The 19352-nt window shown below is 33.5% G+C and overlaps 1 protein-coding gene across 1 annotated transcript in view; it reads left to right on the top strand.

The window, feature by feature from the left end:
- LOC119636265 (retinal homeobox protein Rx) overlaps nt 1-19352 on the top strand; it is a 59427-nt gene that overhangs the window by 18802 nt on the left and 21273 nt on the right. Inside the window, exons 3-4 of the mRNA XM_038031565.1 lie at nt 4223-5698; nt 5862-6028. Of these exons, the coding sequence (XP_037887493.1) occupies nt 4223-5698; nt 5862-6028 (1643 nt within the window). The remainder of the gene's footprint in view (nt 1-4222; nt 5699-5861; nt 6029-19352) is intronic.

Genomic DNA, 19352 nt, shown 5'->3' with positions numbered 1-19352 from the left:
GACCTCCTATTTTTTTGATAGATTTAGAAATGATATACAATTATATGGACGCACATACAGCGGAAGGCTACTTTGCAGTGGTACACAAAGTATCAATGCGTTTGCGTACATATATATATATATATAAGATGGAAGAACTAAAATGACGGACTGGATGAGCTTGGTGGACGGATATACAGATACGAGCACTGTTTAGAATTTTAGTGTAAGCATGCATTTTATAAGATATACTTTCGATAAGTGAAAATAAGATGATGTGTTTGTACCAAGGTCAGATCAATCCCATCAACGGCTAACGCATGATATTAACTTGTTTTGCACTGTAAATAGCACATTCCACTTTATTTTTGTTTACTGTTTACTGTTTTAAGATTTATTTTCGGAAAATATTACTAAACAAACACGAAAATCCAATCTATTCCCTTCCCATTAATTCGCCCATACTTGAAGTACTTCATCATCATCGTTTAACAAAATGCAATTACTATCAAATATAATATACTTAGCTACAAACATTATTCAAGCCATTAATTGGATTTGTGTTTTGGCAACAGAAAGCACATTGTTGACTAACAGCGGCAGAAGCAATCAGTCAGTCAGTCAGTCAGTCAGTTCGTCAATCAATTTCAATCTGCTTATATTCATTCATTTAATCAAAAACATGTTTTAAATGACGATATTGTTTATAACAGTTTTATGATATATGTTTGTAGATACGGTAATGTGTATATATGTTTATGTAAATATATGCCATGTATTTATATGTAAAATGGCAACTAATGTGGCCACAAATTGATTACAACTGGAAAAAGTCAATTTGTAGTCTCGAGCAAAAAGTGGTAAAATAATGTAAAAATAAAAACATTCCCACAAGGATATCATTAACACTCCACCAAACAAACTCTCCATACTTTCCCTCTCTCTTTGTGACGCTGCTAAAATTTAAATTCTAAACATATTTTCAATTCGTTTTCGTTTTTCAAACTCTAATGAGTTTCTTGCATGTCACATGATACCCTCTTTTTCTAACTTTTTGCAAATAGTTACAATCGTGTGGGAGTAAGTTGGCGGCACCACGATGAATAGTTTTCAATAGAAAAAGGAAAGACTCCTTACTAAGCTGAATGTCAATCGTACAGTCACAACAACTTATTTAACTACCTAAAGGGTAAACATCATATGAATTATATATTATTTTATAATATATATAGACACACACACATGAAACACCCGATAGTGGGAAAAGTCGCGGGAGTAATGCGGGAAAATATATTTTCAACAGTTTGGTAAATAATCGTTTTAATGAGGTTTGGATAGTTTTCAAATGATATTGCCAACTATTTCAAATACTGTTCAAAGGCGAAGGTTTGTTTCCATGAATTCAATTCTCCATAGAACCACGAGGTTTCTTCAATGCATTTTGTTCTTCCCGATAACGAACGTTTTCTTTAATGTCCTCGAATGAAAATATGGGAAACAATTGTGATCAGACGAATTGAAGACGACTACAAGACCGTCCGTCAGTTTTCTATAAATATAAAATGGCGTGTACAATGTTCGTCTTTGTAAAGAACGTTATTTCCCGTGCATAGTGTAAGGAAGGTCCTGTAAGGAAAGCAAAGCTCATCTAAAACCGTTGCCTCTATATGGGCCAAGCATCTGGTCGCTATTCAACTCCGTACCGAACAAGCGTTCTTCCCGCGATTTGAGGTAATTGCCGTGACGACCGCAACTGGTGAGGTAGAAAACTTGGTGTCGAAAAAGATCGGACCAAACTAACTTGTGCGGAAGGACAAAGAAAAGGGCGAGGTCTCTACGTAAGCGGTTAGAACTTGCTCCTTCAATTTAATAGCGCCATATCTCACTAATGAAGTTATGAGATAGTATTTTTTGTCGTAGAAGGAAAGATCGTAAAGATCATGGTGAATGAAGTGGATTCTTTAATATTTATTTTATTTTACGTCTCTTTTCTGGATACAAAAGCAAAAGGTGCACTTTTACATATTTAGTTGTTCACGATGAAGATCATTTCTTTTAGGTTTTTGAACGAAACATTAAAACTGCGATTTGTTCCGTTTAGTTTTTCCATTTGTTGCGTGCCAGACGATAGCTGCGTAAACCCTTCTCTCCTTCCCATAACAATGTTGTTTCTAAGTCCTCTGCTTTATATTCTCCATTAGTTTAGTTCTCTTCTTCGAAATAGACCGTGAAAGTTTTCTTGCATGTCGACTTTCTTGCCAATTTGCTAGTCTTGTTTAAGCTTTTGAAGGTTCTTAACAAAGAATTGGCAGGAAAAGACCTTAGTGTGGGTCCAACAACTTTTCTCTTGAGAGTTTTTATGGTTTCACATATTTCGCTAAAAAAGAAACACCTAATTTCAAGCGAGAGAGAAAGTCAAAAACGATACAAATCATTAAATGGAAAACACAAAATTTTAATTTCAACGCGGAACTTAAGCATGTTCACTTTAAGCCGTGTTAAGCACACCTGTTTCACTCGTACATTTCATGAAAAATACTGATTTTTATCGCTCATCTAAAAATTGATTAATGCACCCGGGGGTTTTTCCGCTTTCGTAATAAATTTTTATAATCTGTTTAACCACTAAAAATGCTCATTCCCTTTAGGCCGTGATTACTATTCGCTAACGAACTTACTTACCCTGATGCATTTAGAGTAGAAAATTATAGCATATAGTATGCATTAGCTGCATACAAAGGCGAGCTTTACGTACAAGCGGCATTAATAAATTGTAATTATTAGGTGTTTGTTTTACGTAGCAATTATGTTTTAAACACATTGATATCAATTTATTGAATAAAAACATAAAAAAAATTATTTTCCAAAATTTTCTTAAATTAAATATAAGATTGGGTGACTTAGTTTGGTAAAGAAAAGATGGAATAATTTTAAACCATAGGTAGAATTCTCTCTTCTAATGAAACGTAATTAAACTATTTACAAGTAACAAACTTATATTCGGTCATAACCGAATCTTTTATGCCCGTCTCCGTTTTCTTTAAAAAAGACTAAAAAAAAGAAAAGAGTTAAGTTTTCATACTCTTTGATATTAAGAGTTGTAGGGTGGGGGGAACTAATGTTTCCGGAAATTTATGCGATATTTGTGTTGTATTTTACGAGTAACAAGCAAAAAACATGAAAAGCACAAATGTTTTGCAAATTTGTAGACGATATCTTCGATTTTGCGGCCTGCAGCATGTTTACCGCAGACATTATACGGATAGATAGACGGACAACCACGCAGATGGACAATCTTAAATAGATTCAGAATTTGATGCTGATTAAGAATATAAGCGCTTTGTGGGATCTCTGAAACTTTTTTCTCGGCGTTGCCCTTATCCTTCAATGATGAGTATAAAACCAGGGGGGTTTGTGGTTTTTTTCTTCTACATTATTAAAATATGTTATGCTTTCGTTTTCGTTTTGAGGCTGAAAGGAATAATGTGCCAGGTGATTTTTCAACTAACTTCGGATATTGTTTGACGATATCGATATTTAAATATTATTTTGTTTCCTATGTTTTTGATTAATGTAAAATATTGTGTCACCAGGCTATGTTGCCCCACATTGCGTGATGTCGGATCAAATAAATTTTACCGAGAATTCGTTTTTATGCAGTCACACACACACAAAGTCATGTAAAGATATATAGATAAAGTACTGAGCTCGAAAACAAACCTAAGCAAATGTATATTTTTTAGACCAACGAAACAGAAAATTAAGCACTACCAACATAGGTTATCGCCTTTATTATAAGAAAGTAAATTAGGTGTCGAGATTAGTAGCTTTTATAAAGAAATACCAGAGACAACGAAATAAAAAATATAGTTCCACATTTTATTCAAAATTCAAACTAGAAGACTATTACTGAGTTTTCGAGCCTTTGTTATCAGTAACAATAACAGTCTGTTTCTTATTATTTATAAGGGCAAAGATTCTGTTAATAGCTTCTTATTGTCATACCGCATTCTATCAAACATTTGCAAAACCGATGCGTACACAACTCGGTGTTTTTAAGTGAATCTGCGCTATGTTATAAATATAAATGTGTATGTACGAAAGAAACCAAACTATTACCAGCTAGAGCGCTCCCTTTAGGATCAATTATCTCAATTTGTTAATAGTGTGTTAATAATTTTCAAAGAATTTTCTCTATTCGCCTTTGAAAATCATAATCTCCTTTCTCTTACTTCTTTTCCAGCTGAGAACTCAAATGATGCCACAGATTTACGTTACAATATGCCATTGGCCCAATTGCGCCACATAGATAATCATATGGTTGCCGCTTTTGCACAACATCGTAATGCTTCACTATTCCCATTAACTTCAACTAATAGCAATTCAGGCAATAGTAATGCCACCAACACCAATTGTAATACAATTGGCAATCATCACCAACATCATCATCATCATTTACATCCGCATCATCATCAGGGCGGCTCGTCCAACTTGCATTTACCACCTCCACCACCCACCCATCAGTTAAGTTCTTATCATAATTCCTTAATGAGTTTTCAACAACAGCATTTCTCGGCCAGCCACAATCAACAACAATGCACCGATGGACACGATCTAAATGGCAATTGCAGTAATGGTGAAGGTGGCGGCAGCAGTAGTCCCATCATTATGGGTAATGATTATTTGAATTCCATGCATCAAATGGTAGAAGCCAATAACTTAAATCACAATCATCATAATGCACATTTGCAAAACTCTACGTCAAGTTCACCAGCGCAAATTCACTCGCATCCTCCACCACCACCGCCAGCTTATCAAACGCATCAGCAGCACTTGGCTGCTTTGGCAGCACAAGCTCAGGCGCAAGTCCAATATGATCAGAAATTTGCTAAATCATCGAATTCATTAACGAATACCTGCTCCTCTTCGTCACCGTCTTCGCCAGTTTGTTCGGCTGTGGTTACAATGGCTAATCAATTAACGGCAGCTGCAGCCTCAAGTTATTTCAACAACAATGTTGGCGCCTCTAGTTTAGCGCAACTACACGATTACGATGAACGTTCCATGTCGTCCTTGTCGAATGAGGCTGACATTGATGCCGTTACCGAAGATGAAGATACCAAAGATCCACAAGACATTCGTAACATTGATGTAATATCCTCGTCGTCAGCTCAGTCACCGATTTACAGTAACGGCTCCGGTTTGAAACGTAAATCAGCAACCAACTCAACCACAACAGCTTACTGCGATGATTTAAGTTTAACGAATAATTGCAATAACAACAACAATAATAATAACGATAATGATTGTTTATCTACGAAAGCATTGATTAATGGCAGCACTACAGATAATTATAGTTTAAAGCAGCAATTTGACGGTCTGAGGCCACGTTCTTTAGAAGATATGCAACAACAAACATTTACCAATAATAACAACGGTAATTTGGATCATCAACAGCAAATACAACAACAACAACAGCATCAGCAACAACTTAATCAATATCACGTACAACAAAAACATATGGAAGATTATCGTTTGTCCGCAACGGGGTCCAACAGCGGCAACGGCAATGGCGGTGCGGTGGGCTCGAATGAGCATCAGGATCGTTTAAATGATAATGATAGTCTAATGAATGGCAGCTGTGCTTCTAGTGAGGATCTCAATCAAACCAATTCAAGTGAACAAGGCGAGAAAATCACCTCAGGTAGTGACGAAGACGGTAAGTTATGAAAAGAAAAATCTTTCGAAGCACTTTTTGATATAGTTGAAGACAAAAAAGTAAAAATGACCTTAATAATCCCCTCATTTAGAAGACACGCTACAATGTCATGAAAATGTAAATCACTGTTAACCTTTAGATTTTAAAATTTCTTAACCATCAGGACAAGACGATAATTGTTCGAAGAAAAAGCATCGTCGCAATCGTACCACTTTTACCACCTACCAACTACACGAGCTAGAAAGAGCTTTTGAGAAATCTCATTATCCCGACGTTTACTCAAGAGAAGAATTAGCCATGAAAGTGAATCTACCCGAAGTTCGTGTACAAGTAAGTTATTCATAGACATATATGTATACATAAAATATTATATAAATTTATCTGCTTAACTGTATGTACGTTCATGTATTTGTAAATACGAAACAAAAACAGGAAATTATTTAATTTCCGTAACAAATTTATATTTGCATATTTGTTTATATTTCATGCCTTAGTTTTCCAGTCTTATATACAACCCTAATAAAAACATCAAAATCAGTTTAAATTAGGTGTTAAATAAAGATACCGCAGCTATCAGATGGCAATGCAAACAATACTTAGGCAGACAGGCAGACAGGTGCATATTAAGTAAACCATTTGCCTACAGACTGAATTTGTCTCCCTCTCTTTCCTCTGTTTTTGTCAACTTCCTGATAAATTTGTCTAATAATTAAAGGAATTTGTAAAAATGATTGTCCTCTTATTGTTGGTGTTGTTGTATTAATAATATAACTTCAGTAATGAATGCGTAGTTCATTTAAAATTATAATTGTTAAATTATTTTGAAATCATAAGTTTTTGTTTATTTTTCATCTTTTGTCAAAGAAACTTTTCTGAAATAAGCATTGAATAAAATGATTTTTTCTTTTATACGCCCTCACAACCAAAAAAAATTTAATAAAGGTTTCCGTCAATCTTAATAGAAGAATGAGAAATACTTTATGCTAAAGCAATATAATGAACCCTACTTTATATATATACATATATACATACGTCAACGTAGTAAGTTTTAGAAAATATTATGGCAGAAAAAAAAAATATTTAAGGAATGCATGGTAAACAGTTTTATTTATTTTCTTTTTGCCAAATATTCGTGCTTCACAAATCTTATAAAATTCTTTTAGGTTTGTTATGTAAATAAGATAAACTAATAAAAAATACAAAAGTGAATCAACGTAACGAAAGAAAGTTACGTTCGCCTTAAAGCAAAGTTTACTTATCCGTCACTTAAACTAATATGCATTCTTTATTAATAATAGCCATAGCAATGTGCCATCAAACAGAATGAGAGTGCTTTTTCTTCACAGCTTAAGTCTCTATATGTTTTGAATTTTTTTTCACTTTATTTCTTAATTATGCCACTTCAGCTCAGATAGTTTGAAGTCATTCTAACAAGGGATCGTCAATTCCGCAGGTGTTTGCCAATATTCGCTCCCTTGGGAACATCAGAGAGGCTATGGTTGCGAATACGGTTAACTTAAGTCCGAAATAATCTTCAGTGCTGCGAATGCAAAAGCAAAATTAATATAACGTCTCTTTACGAAGTCTATGAATACGTTTGCAGCCCAGATGGAAAAAGAAATTTTGTAAAGTTTAAGGGATAAACGAGCAAGAACATTGTAGTCAGGCCAGGCCGACCATTAAATGCTCTAGACCAATTCATCATTCGTTCCTTTTGTCAATAATACATCAAAAATTACGCATTATTTACATGCGAAATCGTATTTTTCAAGCTCGCATGTTGGAGGATGCCCAAGACACTTGCTTGCTTTTCATGATATGTTCAGGTCTAAAACATAGACTGATGTGATTCATCGACGATAGTTAATTTTTATGCTAAATTGCTATTAAAAACCAATCTTCATCATAAAAGATTGAACATTAAATCCCTTTCTACAGGGCTATTGCCTAGCGACTTTTGTCGAAAAATTTTGAAATTTGCAATTTAGTTTATTTAACAGCATTTTAAAATAAAGTTTTATGTGAGGACTGGTCCGAAATGTGAAACGATGCGAACCATTTTCAATAGTATTTCTTCTTGGGCCAGTATACACGTCAGTGTTTCAAATTTCATGCCCATATCTCAAAAAATGCGACCTGTAGATTGAATAAATAAAAAGTGAAGACGGACAGACAGGCAGACACGCTTAAACGAAATCATAACGTGATCTTGAATCAATCGGCATAAAAGAAGTAGATCTTACTCAAGCCCGTCTAGGTGGTTCATATATCCGCAAAATCTTAATATGTGCTTGTAGCACGCAGAACAAAACATGGTATGAAAGCTTGAAAGTTACTTTCGATAATCGAAATATAACATCGCAAGAGATAGCTGACGTCCTAATGACAAAATTAGATAAATTGAAGTTTGAAGCCCATCGTGATGTTCTGTATTGACTCTCAGCGACTCTCATCTATTTGTAAATCTAAAAAAAAGGTTACAAGGAAAATGATATATATCAAACGATTATTTCACAGCGAGAAGTGAAGCATACTTTACGGATCTTAACAATTTGTTTTATATTAGAAAAACCTTTTTGGGAATGTTTGTGTGTAGATCCATGCGTCCCTCTGTCCATCTTTTAATAATCCGCAACCATTATCAAGTTAGGCCAACGTAAATAGTTCCCAATTCATATTCGAGGGATTTAAATGTCAATGTAAAATTTGAAAAATATTCATCCGTGAACGCTGCAGGTTTTGCTAAATTAAGAACTTTATATAACATGAAGCTACACCCTAGGAAGACATGTTTACTATGTCTAAATTTAAAATTTCAAGGTTATACCATCGATTATAGGTAAACGGACAGAAGAAAGAATAAGTTGGTTGTATCTAGTTATAATTCACAACCTCATTGCGAAGGAGCCTGGCCGGCATATTCTTAGATACTGGGTACTTTAACTGTTCTTTTATTTGCCGACGATGCCGGATAAAATTAAGACGCTCAATGGAAACGCAATGGGTAATGAACGCTCTACCTCAGTTGGGAACGACCATTGATTGATTATGTTACAAATTTTTTAATTGTTCCTTATAAATTTCAATGAATTATTTTTATTTTTCCTCTGTTAGTCAGCAAATCAACGCTAGACGACGAATTAAGTAAAAAAGAAAAAAGGAATAATTGAGGGATATGAATCAAAAGAAATCAAAAGTTAACGGTAATCTTGCAGATATGTATTGTTAGTAAAGAATATTATATTGATTTTCTCTGAGCTGTTTTTAAGCTTAATTATGGTCTGGAAAGTGCTTTGAAAAATCTTAATTTCCTTTGGAGGGCCACTTTCAGTTACGAGAAAAGAAAAACATTAATGATGCCTTAATTAATTTGTCTGGGGAATATTTTTACTGATTGCATGGAAACTACAGAAAAAAATGAAAAATAAGCAAATAATATACAAATCAAAAGAAAAATGATAAAAGAAAAATAAAGACAAGTTTTAATACAAGTCAGTAATATATACATTTCGGTTCTTTAGAAACCGTGTAGTAATCTATATAAATCCAGACACGTGTTGTTTTTGTTCCATAAATTGATAACCGGAAATAATATTTCACTAAATTTCCTGAAATACAATCATCATAAAAGCACATATATAAGAATGTTTGCGAAACGTTTTTTAACAAGTAAAAAAAAAACGCTAAGTAATCAAACTAATATCATAAGCTGAGGAGAAAAAATAAGACTAAAATTTTATTCAATTTGAGCAGCGTATTACATGTTCGTCAACCAAATCCTGAACGAACTTGAAAAGTAAATAACCAGTCAATTGGTATACAATTGTCTTTTATAGCGAAAAATATATGTTAGAATAGAAGGAATACTTTTAAATCTTTTAACTCCACTCAAGAATAAGTAAACATTCGCCGTTTCGCTAAACCACCTAAACAAATGGAAGATTACTCTTCTGGTAATATTTTCAAATATTCTCACAGCGTTTTGTAAATAGTTGTACGGCCTCACAGAAAATCCGTTATGTTCGCCTTCGAGCGCACTACAATGTACGACGTACGATGGATGATGTTTGACTGCAATACAGAGAGAACTCGATGCACGTCGTACAGCGTATATCGTATTGTAGATCGAATCACTCGTCATATGAAAACATAGTGTCGTAAAGTACACGTCATGTAAGTCTACATTCTAATCATATTCCTGAACAATTGGCCCGTACTTAAAAGGTTTTCGCATAGACTAAAGCTATACTTATTGTCTAAATATGATTTCTCATTGATTGCGAGTGAACCTTTCTTACGATGTTGTGGAATTTTTGAACTTAACCTGACGAGGGTAACCCAGAAAACTTTGACATGAAATTTATTCCACTTGATATTATTTTGAAGTCAGATGTGATTTCATCAGAAGTGAGAACAAAGAAGGAAGCGGTTAGCTCTCTGTAATAATTTACTCCAACGTCTACGTAAGTACGCTTGATTCGTCGGTACCTGTTGATACATGGTGTGAACACGAAATGAAGCCTATCTAACATTTCAGTATTTAACGGCCCAAGACCTCCGAGAAACAGTCTCGCCCTTTCTTATTATCGGAATCCTTTCTCAACATAAGAATTCCACATCATCACGGTCGTGTCTATCTGCCCTAGCCGTCTACTGTGTAGTATAACTCTAGACTATATTAAAGAAGGCTTAAAAGCATTGGTTCATCATCAACTTTTTCATTGGGCTATCATCAAATTTTTCGTTGATAAAGTTTAAACGACCAAGGAAAAATATCGACCCAGGACTAGCATGGTAGTCAGTCGCGCTATTATTTCTCTAGCCCGTAGTAATACCACAGACCTTTAGAAATCCTGTGAAACTCGAACCTGCATTATATTCGATAAGCCACCATCTTACGAAATTCATGATGACTTCTCTACGAGATGTTTCCATTGCCGGGAAAGCAAACGAATATCACTACTCGCACTTCTCTATGATATATATGCTTTACGAGGTGTTTGAGGCATTACTATGCGGCGAAAGTAATATACTCCTGTAGCAGATGCAAAAATCTTGCTTAGATACTCCGACTTACTTTAACTTGTTTTTTATTAATCGCGTTGTTACATGAAGTTGACTGAATTTTAGATTTGAGATAAGAATGTTTATAAAAAAATAATCTAACTTTAAAGAGGAAGTTATCAATTTTGTTTTTAAGCCGCAGAGGACTTGTGAAATAACTTAATAGATTTTTGATGTAAGGAGAAGAAATAGTCATGACCTGGAAGGAGGGTGCTCTCCTCCACTTCCAAAGCGCTTCTTTAATGACTATGCACTAAGAACTTCATTTCGGAATTGGCGTAGAAAAATAGGCGAGTTTATTAGGGATCAGAACTCTTTTTATTTCTAGCTTTCATTTTTTTTGAATGTGATGCAGTTGCCGTTGTGTAATTTTCCGAATTAAATGAAAAATTTTAACTTTAATTCTTATTAAACTTTTCCTAAACGATTTCTCTATTAATTTTAAGCAGTGTATTAAAGGCATGTTTAGCCATTACACCCTTCGTTCTTATATCTGTTTAAGAGTGAAGATAACAAAATTTTTGCCTTCAACTGTGCAACATCTTCCTTACACCCAATAACAAGAACAAAACATCAAATATCAAATTACATGATTTGATAAATCATTTTTATTGACTAAACATATTATTAAACTAAAAGCAACATACAATGCAAAAAAAAATACAAACAAAAACACGAAGAAGTGCAAAAGGTCTAGAGGGAGCAAATAGTATATATGCATATATATATTTCTCAACAAGCCACAAATGACAGTTATATACAAAACTTAGGCTGGCAACTGAAGCAAAGAAAAAAAGGGGTGGCATGTGATAAGCATGCAAAATAAACCAGACAAGCTTTTTTTCGTGCCAAATATAATAAAGAAACCCATGTAAAATATTTTCATACCACAAGAAAAATTATGAAAAAAAAAGTAAATAAATAAAAAAAAAGAATAGTAAAACCAAATGATAAAAATATGAATTTGATTTTGATTTTACACTATTACCAAAAAAAAAACTTCAAAAATTTTGTAACTTATCAATATGTTTTGATAGTGATTGTTATGGCAATTGTACCGGTAACGCTGGAAGAGCGGGGCCGACAATAGAATACCGTGTGGTGTGGTGTGTCTTATTTATGGTAAAAGTTCAGCCCTTAAATGTCACTTTGTCAAATTGACGCTAAATTCAAATTATGTCATATTGTTGCAACACACAAATCTTATGCACATCGATACAAATTCATAAAATATCCGTGAAAATACTTAGCAGACAGAAAACTTTATTATATGTTTTTTTTTTATTATTATTTTTTTTTTTTTTTTGTAAAATAGTTTTCCGTTTCACTTTTCTTGATATAAGGGAACAGGTATTTTTCTTTTGTGTTATTGCCGAAGAAAGCTAGTTAGTGAACGTGTATACGATAAAGTTTCTGTTATCATTGTATTTCGTCCTCTCTACAATCATAGATTTGTTAAATGTTTGTTTAAAAAGTTTGATTGGATTTCTTTTACTACTAAAATTTATACATTTTTTGTTTATTTTTCTATTTCATAAAATCGTATTTTAATCGATTCGAATGCAAATGCAAAGCAACTTTAAAAAAGCTTTATAAAGATTGTATAAAAAAATGATTAAAAACTAATTTACTAAAGTGGTGAAATCTTAATGCAAACAAAAGTCAACGATTTTTTACGTACTGCATTTGCAGCAAAGAAGAGACGGAGAAAAACTATACAGCTGAACGAGAGGTTATCTTAAGTTTAATTTGTCCCTTGAAAAGATTACTTAAAAGTTACCTTTAGAAATTTTCTGCGCACGGTCAGTTTAGCTAAAAGTCAATTTTATCCTACTGCGAGGAAGACGAAGAATATATGAGAGAAATTATGATACCGTTTCACGAACATATTTATACCGCCTGTGTGCTACCAATTTAAGGCAAAAGCCCAAAGGCAAGATTTAGAAAAAGAGAATAAGTAAAGACTATAGTGGGCCGCCGCCCACTATTAAATATCCTACCCTACCTTGCAGCTATTCATTTGACGAAATTTCAAAATAAGCCGAATGTGGGACGTGGTCGAGAAAGTATTCTGATTCACCGTATTCCCAACAGCGTTCGTTCTCGCAATTTTTGAGATATTTTGACGGAATTTGGTAGACTAACGGTTTTCGTTCAAGGGCGAACGGCATTGACCACGATTCGCATCGGACTGTTATACAATGTTTAAATCGGCTTATTGACATGAAAATATAAATTGAATTTCGATTATGTTAGAGTTGTGCACGCATTCTGAAAATACATGTCTCGAGAAAAATGCGTCAAAAGGCTCAAATACCACTTATGCCGTAATGCTACACAATTATATCCCGAAAATGAAATTCCTGCGGCATTTGGCATTTTGTTTTGCCTATAATCATCTTGCTGTATCATTCGTTTCGTTCATTTCAGGACTCATTTAATACCTTCCTCCCATATTAATATAGAGCTGCCATATAGCTGAATACGTAAGAATCGCAATTATCAAGTCGATGTTCGCGGGTTCAAATCTCCATACGGTTGCACCATACCTGGTCGGTGAAAGGCTTAACTCTTACCACTTGGCCTCTCACTTACTGGAATGCGAGCTACCTCCTGTCATTTTCTGTTTACCCACTTCTTTCTGAGCATCACCGTGGTGCTTGTATAAGGAAATAGAGGCTGTTTTATTGATCATATTAAAAAAAAAAGGAAATAGAAACTTACTTAAAATTTTTATCATAACTGCTAGTCGGTAGCACTAAGTCGCCCCTATAAGTCAACAACGAAACAAATAAATCTTTCATTACTCATCACGCCAAAAAATGATACAAGACGAAGAACAGCAAAAATCGAATGGCTTCTACGTGTCTACAATGCGTAGAGAGACGAAACGTTGCAAACATAGCTCGCCTAAGCACAACATAATAAAAATCGAATACATCTCTTCATGGATAACACGCATCGTCTCTTAACTTAACTTAACATTTGAGCACTAAAAACAACAACCAAAAAATCTTTCATTTTAACAAATTTGTTTCAAATTACTTGATTTGATTATTATTTGAAATCCTTTTCATACATCATAATAATGAATACGAAAAACAATTTTATACTCATTTAAACATTAAAGCGTAAACTTAAACACATAAACAAATTAACCCCCCATTGACACCCTCAACAATGACTTCTTTTTTATACGAAAGCGTCTAGGAAACCACTTGACATCTGACATTAAAACATTTGAAACAAAAAAAGAAAACGCTTTAAAACAAGATTTTTTCTTTCTGAACAATAACAACAACAATAACTGAAATCATATATAAATATAATGAAATTTGCGTTAAAAGCGAATTATACTTATTTATTTATATGTAAGAGTGTGCATATATGCTGTATTCTTCTTTCTTTTCTTTTTTTTGACTTATGGCACACTTCATAATATTTGCTAGCGAGTCTCTATAGCTGAGCTAAAGGAATCATTATTGGTTGTGAACAGATGTGCAATTCATTATGAAGCATTTAAGCGTTTAAATTGAATAAAATTTCATAAATTGTAGCCGAACATTGGTTTAAGGTAAATAGTGCTTAAAAAGGGAGTGAAGATCGAACACTTTGTGCAAGTGCTGACAGACATTTACGTATAAATAAATACACAGAAGACACCCTTAAAAAAATCATAAATTTTTTAAAATATCAAGTACGACACTTGAAGCACATGTATGCGGTGGCGACGGCAACGAGGACAGAAGTGCATTCAAATGCTTTTCGAATATTTTGACTGGAAGTTTAAAATTATAATTTGTTCCCGAGCTAGGAAGTTACAAACACTACAATTATTGATATTTTTTTTATTTTATGACAAATGTATTAATAAAGTCAAAGTTTATACAATATTCACTTTAATTGCTTGGCTTCCCTGTTGATATCTTATTTGCAAGGTGCGTGTTCCGTACACCGTTCTAGCAACGTTTTTATATTGAAATTTACTTAGTTAGTAACCCTTATGCATATAAAAGTTTTCTTTATAGTTTCCTTTTAAGCCTAATTACGCCTGAAAAAATATTTAAATATTTATTATTTTTATATAGGATTATGGACTTTTTCTCCCCTTTAAGCGGGAAAATTATTAATTACCTTTTAGTATTAAACAAGTTATAAGTAATTTAATTAGCAAACGAGGGAAGAGGTGACTTGGTTTTGACCGAATTTACATAAAAAATCATTTATGCCTACGTCATTTTCTAAGTGCGAAGTGTATAGTTCAGTGGTATGGGAATAATGAAAAGGTTTTGTTTCCGGCATTAAACCTGTTTTATCCGCTCCATCGTTGGAAGAATCCCTACAGGTTAAAAGTTAATGTTGAACGTGCCATGGCATTGAGCGCATTTTTTACGGGGCGCTCCATGATTGCGAAACCTGTCTAAGGTGCTGTCTTTCTGTTATATTTGCTAGTAACTATAAATACTCTCCTAGGCATTGCCACGGTGCGGCTAATATGCTGATAACCGGCTGGTGTGTGTACGAAATGTATTTTATATATAAGTGCCCGGCGATTACGGCATTTCTGGCAATAGAACAGGCTAAGCTACCTACCCTACCAAACAACCTCACTTTCGGCTAGAATTGTTATATACGGTAAAGTCGCCCAGCAGCTTATTGACGAGTCTAATCTGATCGGTCCTTGGCTATGCTTTGATAGTGTGGTATACAAGTTATCAATGTCGTGTTGGCTTAATTGAGTCTGCTTAGAAGCAGTTCTTACTAATTTCGCATAATCTCGGCTGGCATACGATATGCTCTTTGCCACCTTATAAACGTAGGCATTGCTCTTCGCCCTACTTCTTCATTTCAGCTAATTAATCCTTAATTTTGTAGGCTTATTTATTAACAACTTAAGTCCCTTAGCGTTCTTTCCACCACTTTTAATAACGTTTATTATCTAAGTTCGATCTCAGGATGAAGAAATACTACTAAAAAACGTCTAGTTATCGCCTTAAGTGCATTCGAGAAATGATTCTGAATTGATTGCTACGATAGAGATGGATCTTTACAGACTTAATACAATCTTCTTGAATACGATGATGAGAAAGAACGCGAAAATTTCATTCATTCCAACCTAACACCATGTACAAAACCTTCAAAGCGCGGATGTCTACTCTTTTAATACACGTAAAAAACGAAATAAATAAATAATGAAAATAAAGCCATAAATAAATGAAATAAATTTGATAGGAAAACAAATAAATAAAAAAGAAAATCGTATTAAATATGAAGGCATAATAAAATGAAAATGAATTTTATTACATTGAAAATGACGAACATAACGAAAGAAATGCTATCTAATACTTCTATATGAACACTTATGTGCGATACGAACGAAGACATGTGGATTTGGGTAATAGTTTTGCTTAAACGTATAGCATGTCAAAGACACCTTATGTGGATTTTTTTCATTTCTTATCATCATTATTATATTAGGTAAAAATGGTTCACCTGCTCATTTCACATTTTATTTACTAAGTCGGTCTAGATTTCTGTTTTCGAGTTTTTAGTTTTTTTATTTCATTTTATTTCATTATTGTTATAGTTAACATGTTTGCTTTTTATAATATCATGAATTTTATTGAAATCGAATACAAAGATTTTTCATAACATGATATATAGATTATAATGATTAATGATAAACAAATTTCCAAGGTAATTCAACAGTTTTGTTATATAAAAGTTATCCGATTGGGACCGGATCTTTTATATATTGTAAGAAAGAAAGAGTATGCAAACTACGCTATCGAATTGAGTGGACGTGGCTGATCATTTCTATTTTTGTACAATAACATTGTGGAAGTTTACATCGCATATATGTTGTAGAGTATGACACGGCAAGCAAATGTTTTCTCAGTTTTGGTTGAATAGACGTGAGAGTGTTGTAGGTCTGTTCTCTGACCTGGGTTCGGGCCATTTTCAAACTCTTTTGGAAATTCGTAGACAAAATGTTTTTTTTTTGTTTTTTGCAAGCAGTAGAATGTGTACCACAGGTGGGCAGACAGACAGATGGACAGGCGAACAGATGGACACGCTTAGGTACATTCCGAATTTGAAGATGGCAAAAGATTTATATATATATTTTTTTTTATGCTTGCTTTTGTGCTTCATAAAAGTTTTGAAAAAAAATGAAATTATGACACACTATAAAAATGCTCATCGAATTTTTGTAAATTTATGCGTTGTAGTTTATGAGTAATAGGCAAAAACATTAATTTTATATTCTTTTGGAAAAAGTGGGGTGTTCTCACTTTGCATGGCACGGTAGGCGTATCTCTCGACCGATTTGACTTATTTTCAAGACCAAATGGCATGCAAAAACTGCCAATATTGCACATACACTTTGTGGCAGGGAGGTAGAGCAGGAAAGAGCGCATATGTATAAAATACTTCAAATTTTTCCTTTACTTGCCGTTTCTTTTTCATTAACCGTAAATCAATCAGAATTCGTTCTGGTTAATCAAGTAGACTAGCATACGTTGCTGTTCTCTTTTTTCTTTTATTTTTTGTGGCTGTCTCTTCTCATCTTTCTTTTATTTAATTTTCTTGAATTTTCCACTAAATTACATTTTAATTAACCCTTTTACCAAAACTTACATACATACAAATCCACAATATTATCTTCATTATTATTTCTGTAACACATTAGTTCTTCTATAAGTGAATTTGTTGGTAAATTTTCTTTGATGATTGTGCTTAATCCAGCATATGATTAGAGTTGTTTATATGCTGAATGCATGAAAGCATTGTCTATAGACAATCAACCCCATTTTATTCTACTCTCTCAACAGGCGCTAGATTCACACTTTGTATAAAAAAAATCTACGGTTTTTTCTTTCTCTTCTTCTTCATCTAGCTATTCCAGCAATTGCTCTTTTAACCCTTGAAGTGTCTGAAAATGTTTTATATCTTTTTTTTGGTGCTTTTTATTCTGTTTACATTTTCATGGTTAATGTTGTGGTTACGATCGCTTAATCCATGAAAAATAATTGTCATTATAATATTTTACTCTGGGTGTATTTCTATTCGCATTCTATTCAAATCCCTTAAAACAATGAATAACATATGCTCCAAGTCTCACCGGGTTTTTTTCCAAAACCTATGAAAACATTTGCCAACGATTTCTTATCATACAATGTTTTTACATTTTATGTGACATATAATTTTCCAAGTGCGATAGTATTATGATAATCTAGCGCATAATTTGAAGATTAATGTTGGTGACGAAGGAAAAATTATTTGGGTGGCACCAACAAATTACCTGAGTTTTAGTAAGCAGGGAATAGTATAATAAAGTTTTGATTAATTTGAAGAGATATCCATTCGACTTCATTATATCCTCCAGATGCCAAGGATAGTAGAGAATAACGCCTATCCAGCCCTCATCCGATAGCATCAGTCAGTAAAGCGAACTTTGTCCTATAAGTGTGTTATGCACAGTACATCGTTGCAATAATGTGCATTTTGCTCTAAACCCAACATTAAATGTTTTTTTAATAATCTTATTATTCATTTACTTTTTATATTCTACACCATTTATGGTACAAGGATATGTCGACATTTGCGCGGACGTGCAACAGAAGAACTTGAGATAGACGCATCTTTTATTATAGTGATCGATTCAGAAAATGATTGATCTAAGCTTGTCTGTTCATCAGTCTGTCTTGTTTTCTTGTGTTGATTCTGCGATGACCAGAAGGAGTTGAGGTAGACCCATGTTTTATTATACCAATCGATTCAGAAAGTGATTCAGAAACTAATCTTCTCTGTCCGTCTGTTCGTCTGCCTGTCTTGTTTTCTTGTGTTCGCTGACGAGTTTTGCGTCAAGAACAAATGCTATTGAAAATAATTCGGATCGGACTACTTTTCCGACCACTTGTCATGCCTTATTTGGAAAGCTGCTGTATGAAAGACTGTAAAGCGATGTAGCATGTATTATGGCCCAAAGGAAGACATATCAAGACAATCAGAAATCATTTTCTTGCTTAATACATACGATAAGACGTACAATTAATTCTTGATCAGACATAGATGCGACCAGAGGATATTTCAACTTTTGTCTTAACACCTCGACGCTGAATCAGGTTAAGAGTCCTTATTCTTTCATACTTTGGCTCAAATGCATACAATTCCTTCTTAGAAAATATTAGTCCAAGTGTCTCTGCTACTCATTACAGAAAGAAAAAAGTTAATGCTCATATATTCTTTGTTGAATTTTTAGCAATAAGCTTAGAGATATTTTTATTAAAACGTTATATCCGAACAAGCCAACCATAATATATCTTACATCACTTTACCTACTATAACACAAAGTTACAAATTTAATAAAAGTTAAAAATTTGTTATAATAATGAAAACATCTATAAACGGATTTTTGAAAAAGTGCTATAGCGGAGAAGGCGTAGCACGTGAACTACCATTTCTCCACACTTAGTATACTTAAACATTTTTTGTCAGAGAATCTATTATTCTGCATCTTATTACGTCAAAAAATACCGCAAATTAGAGGATTTTCTTTCATAAAAGCTATTTTCAATGAGAACCTTCA

Source organism: Glossina fuscipes, unplaced genomic scaffold (assembly GCF_014805625.2).
Source record: "Glossina fuscipes isolate IAEA_lab_2018 unplaced genomic scaffold, Yale_Gfus_2 28, whole genome shotgun sequence".
In the NCBI taxonomy this organism is placed as follows: Eukaryota; Metazoa; Arthropoda; class Insecta; order Diptera; family Glossinidae; genus Glossina; species Glossina fuscipes.
This window is presented reverse-complemented; position numbering and strand designations above follow the sequence as displayed.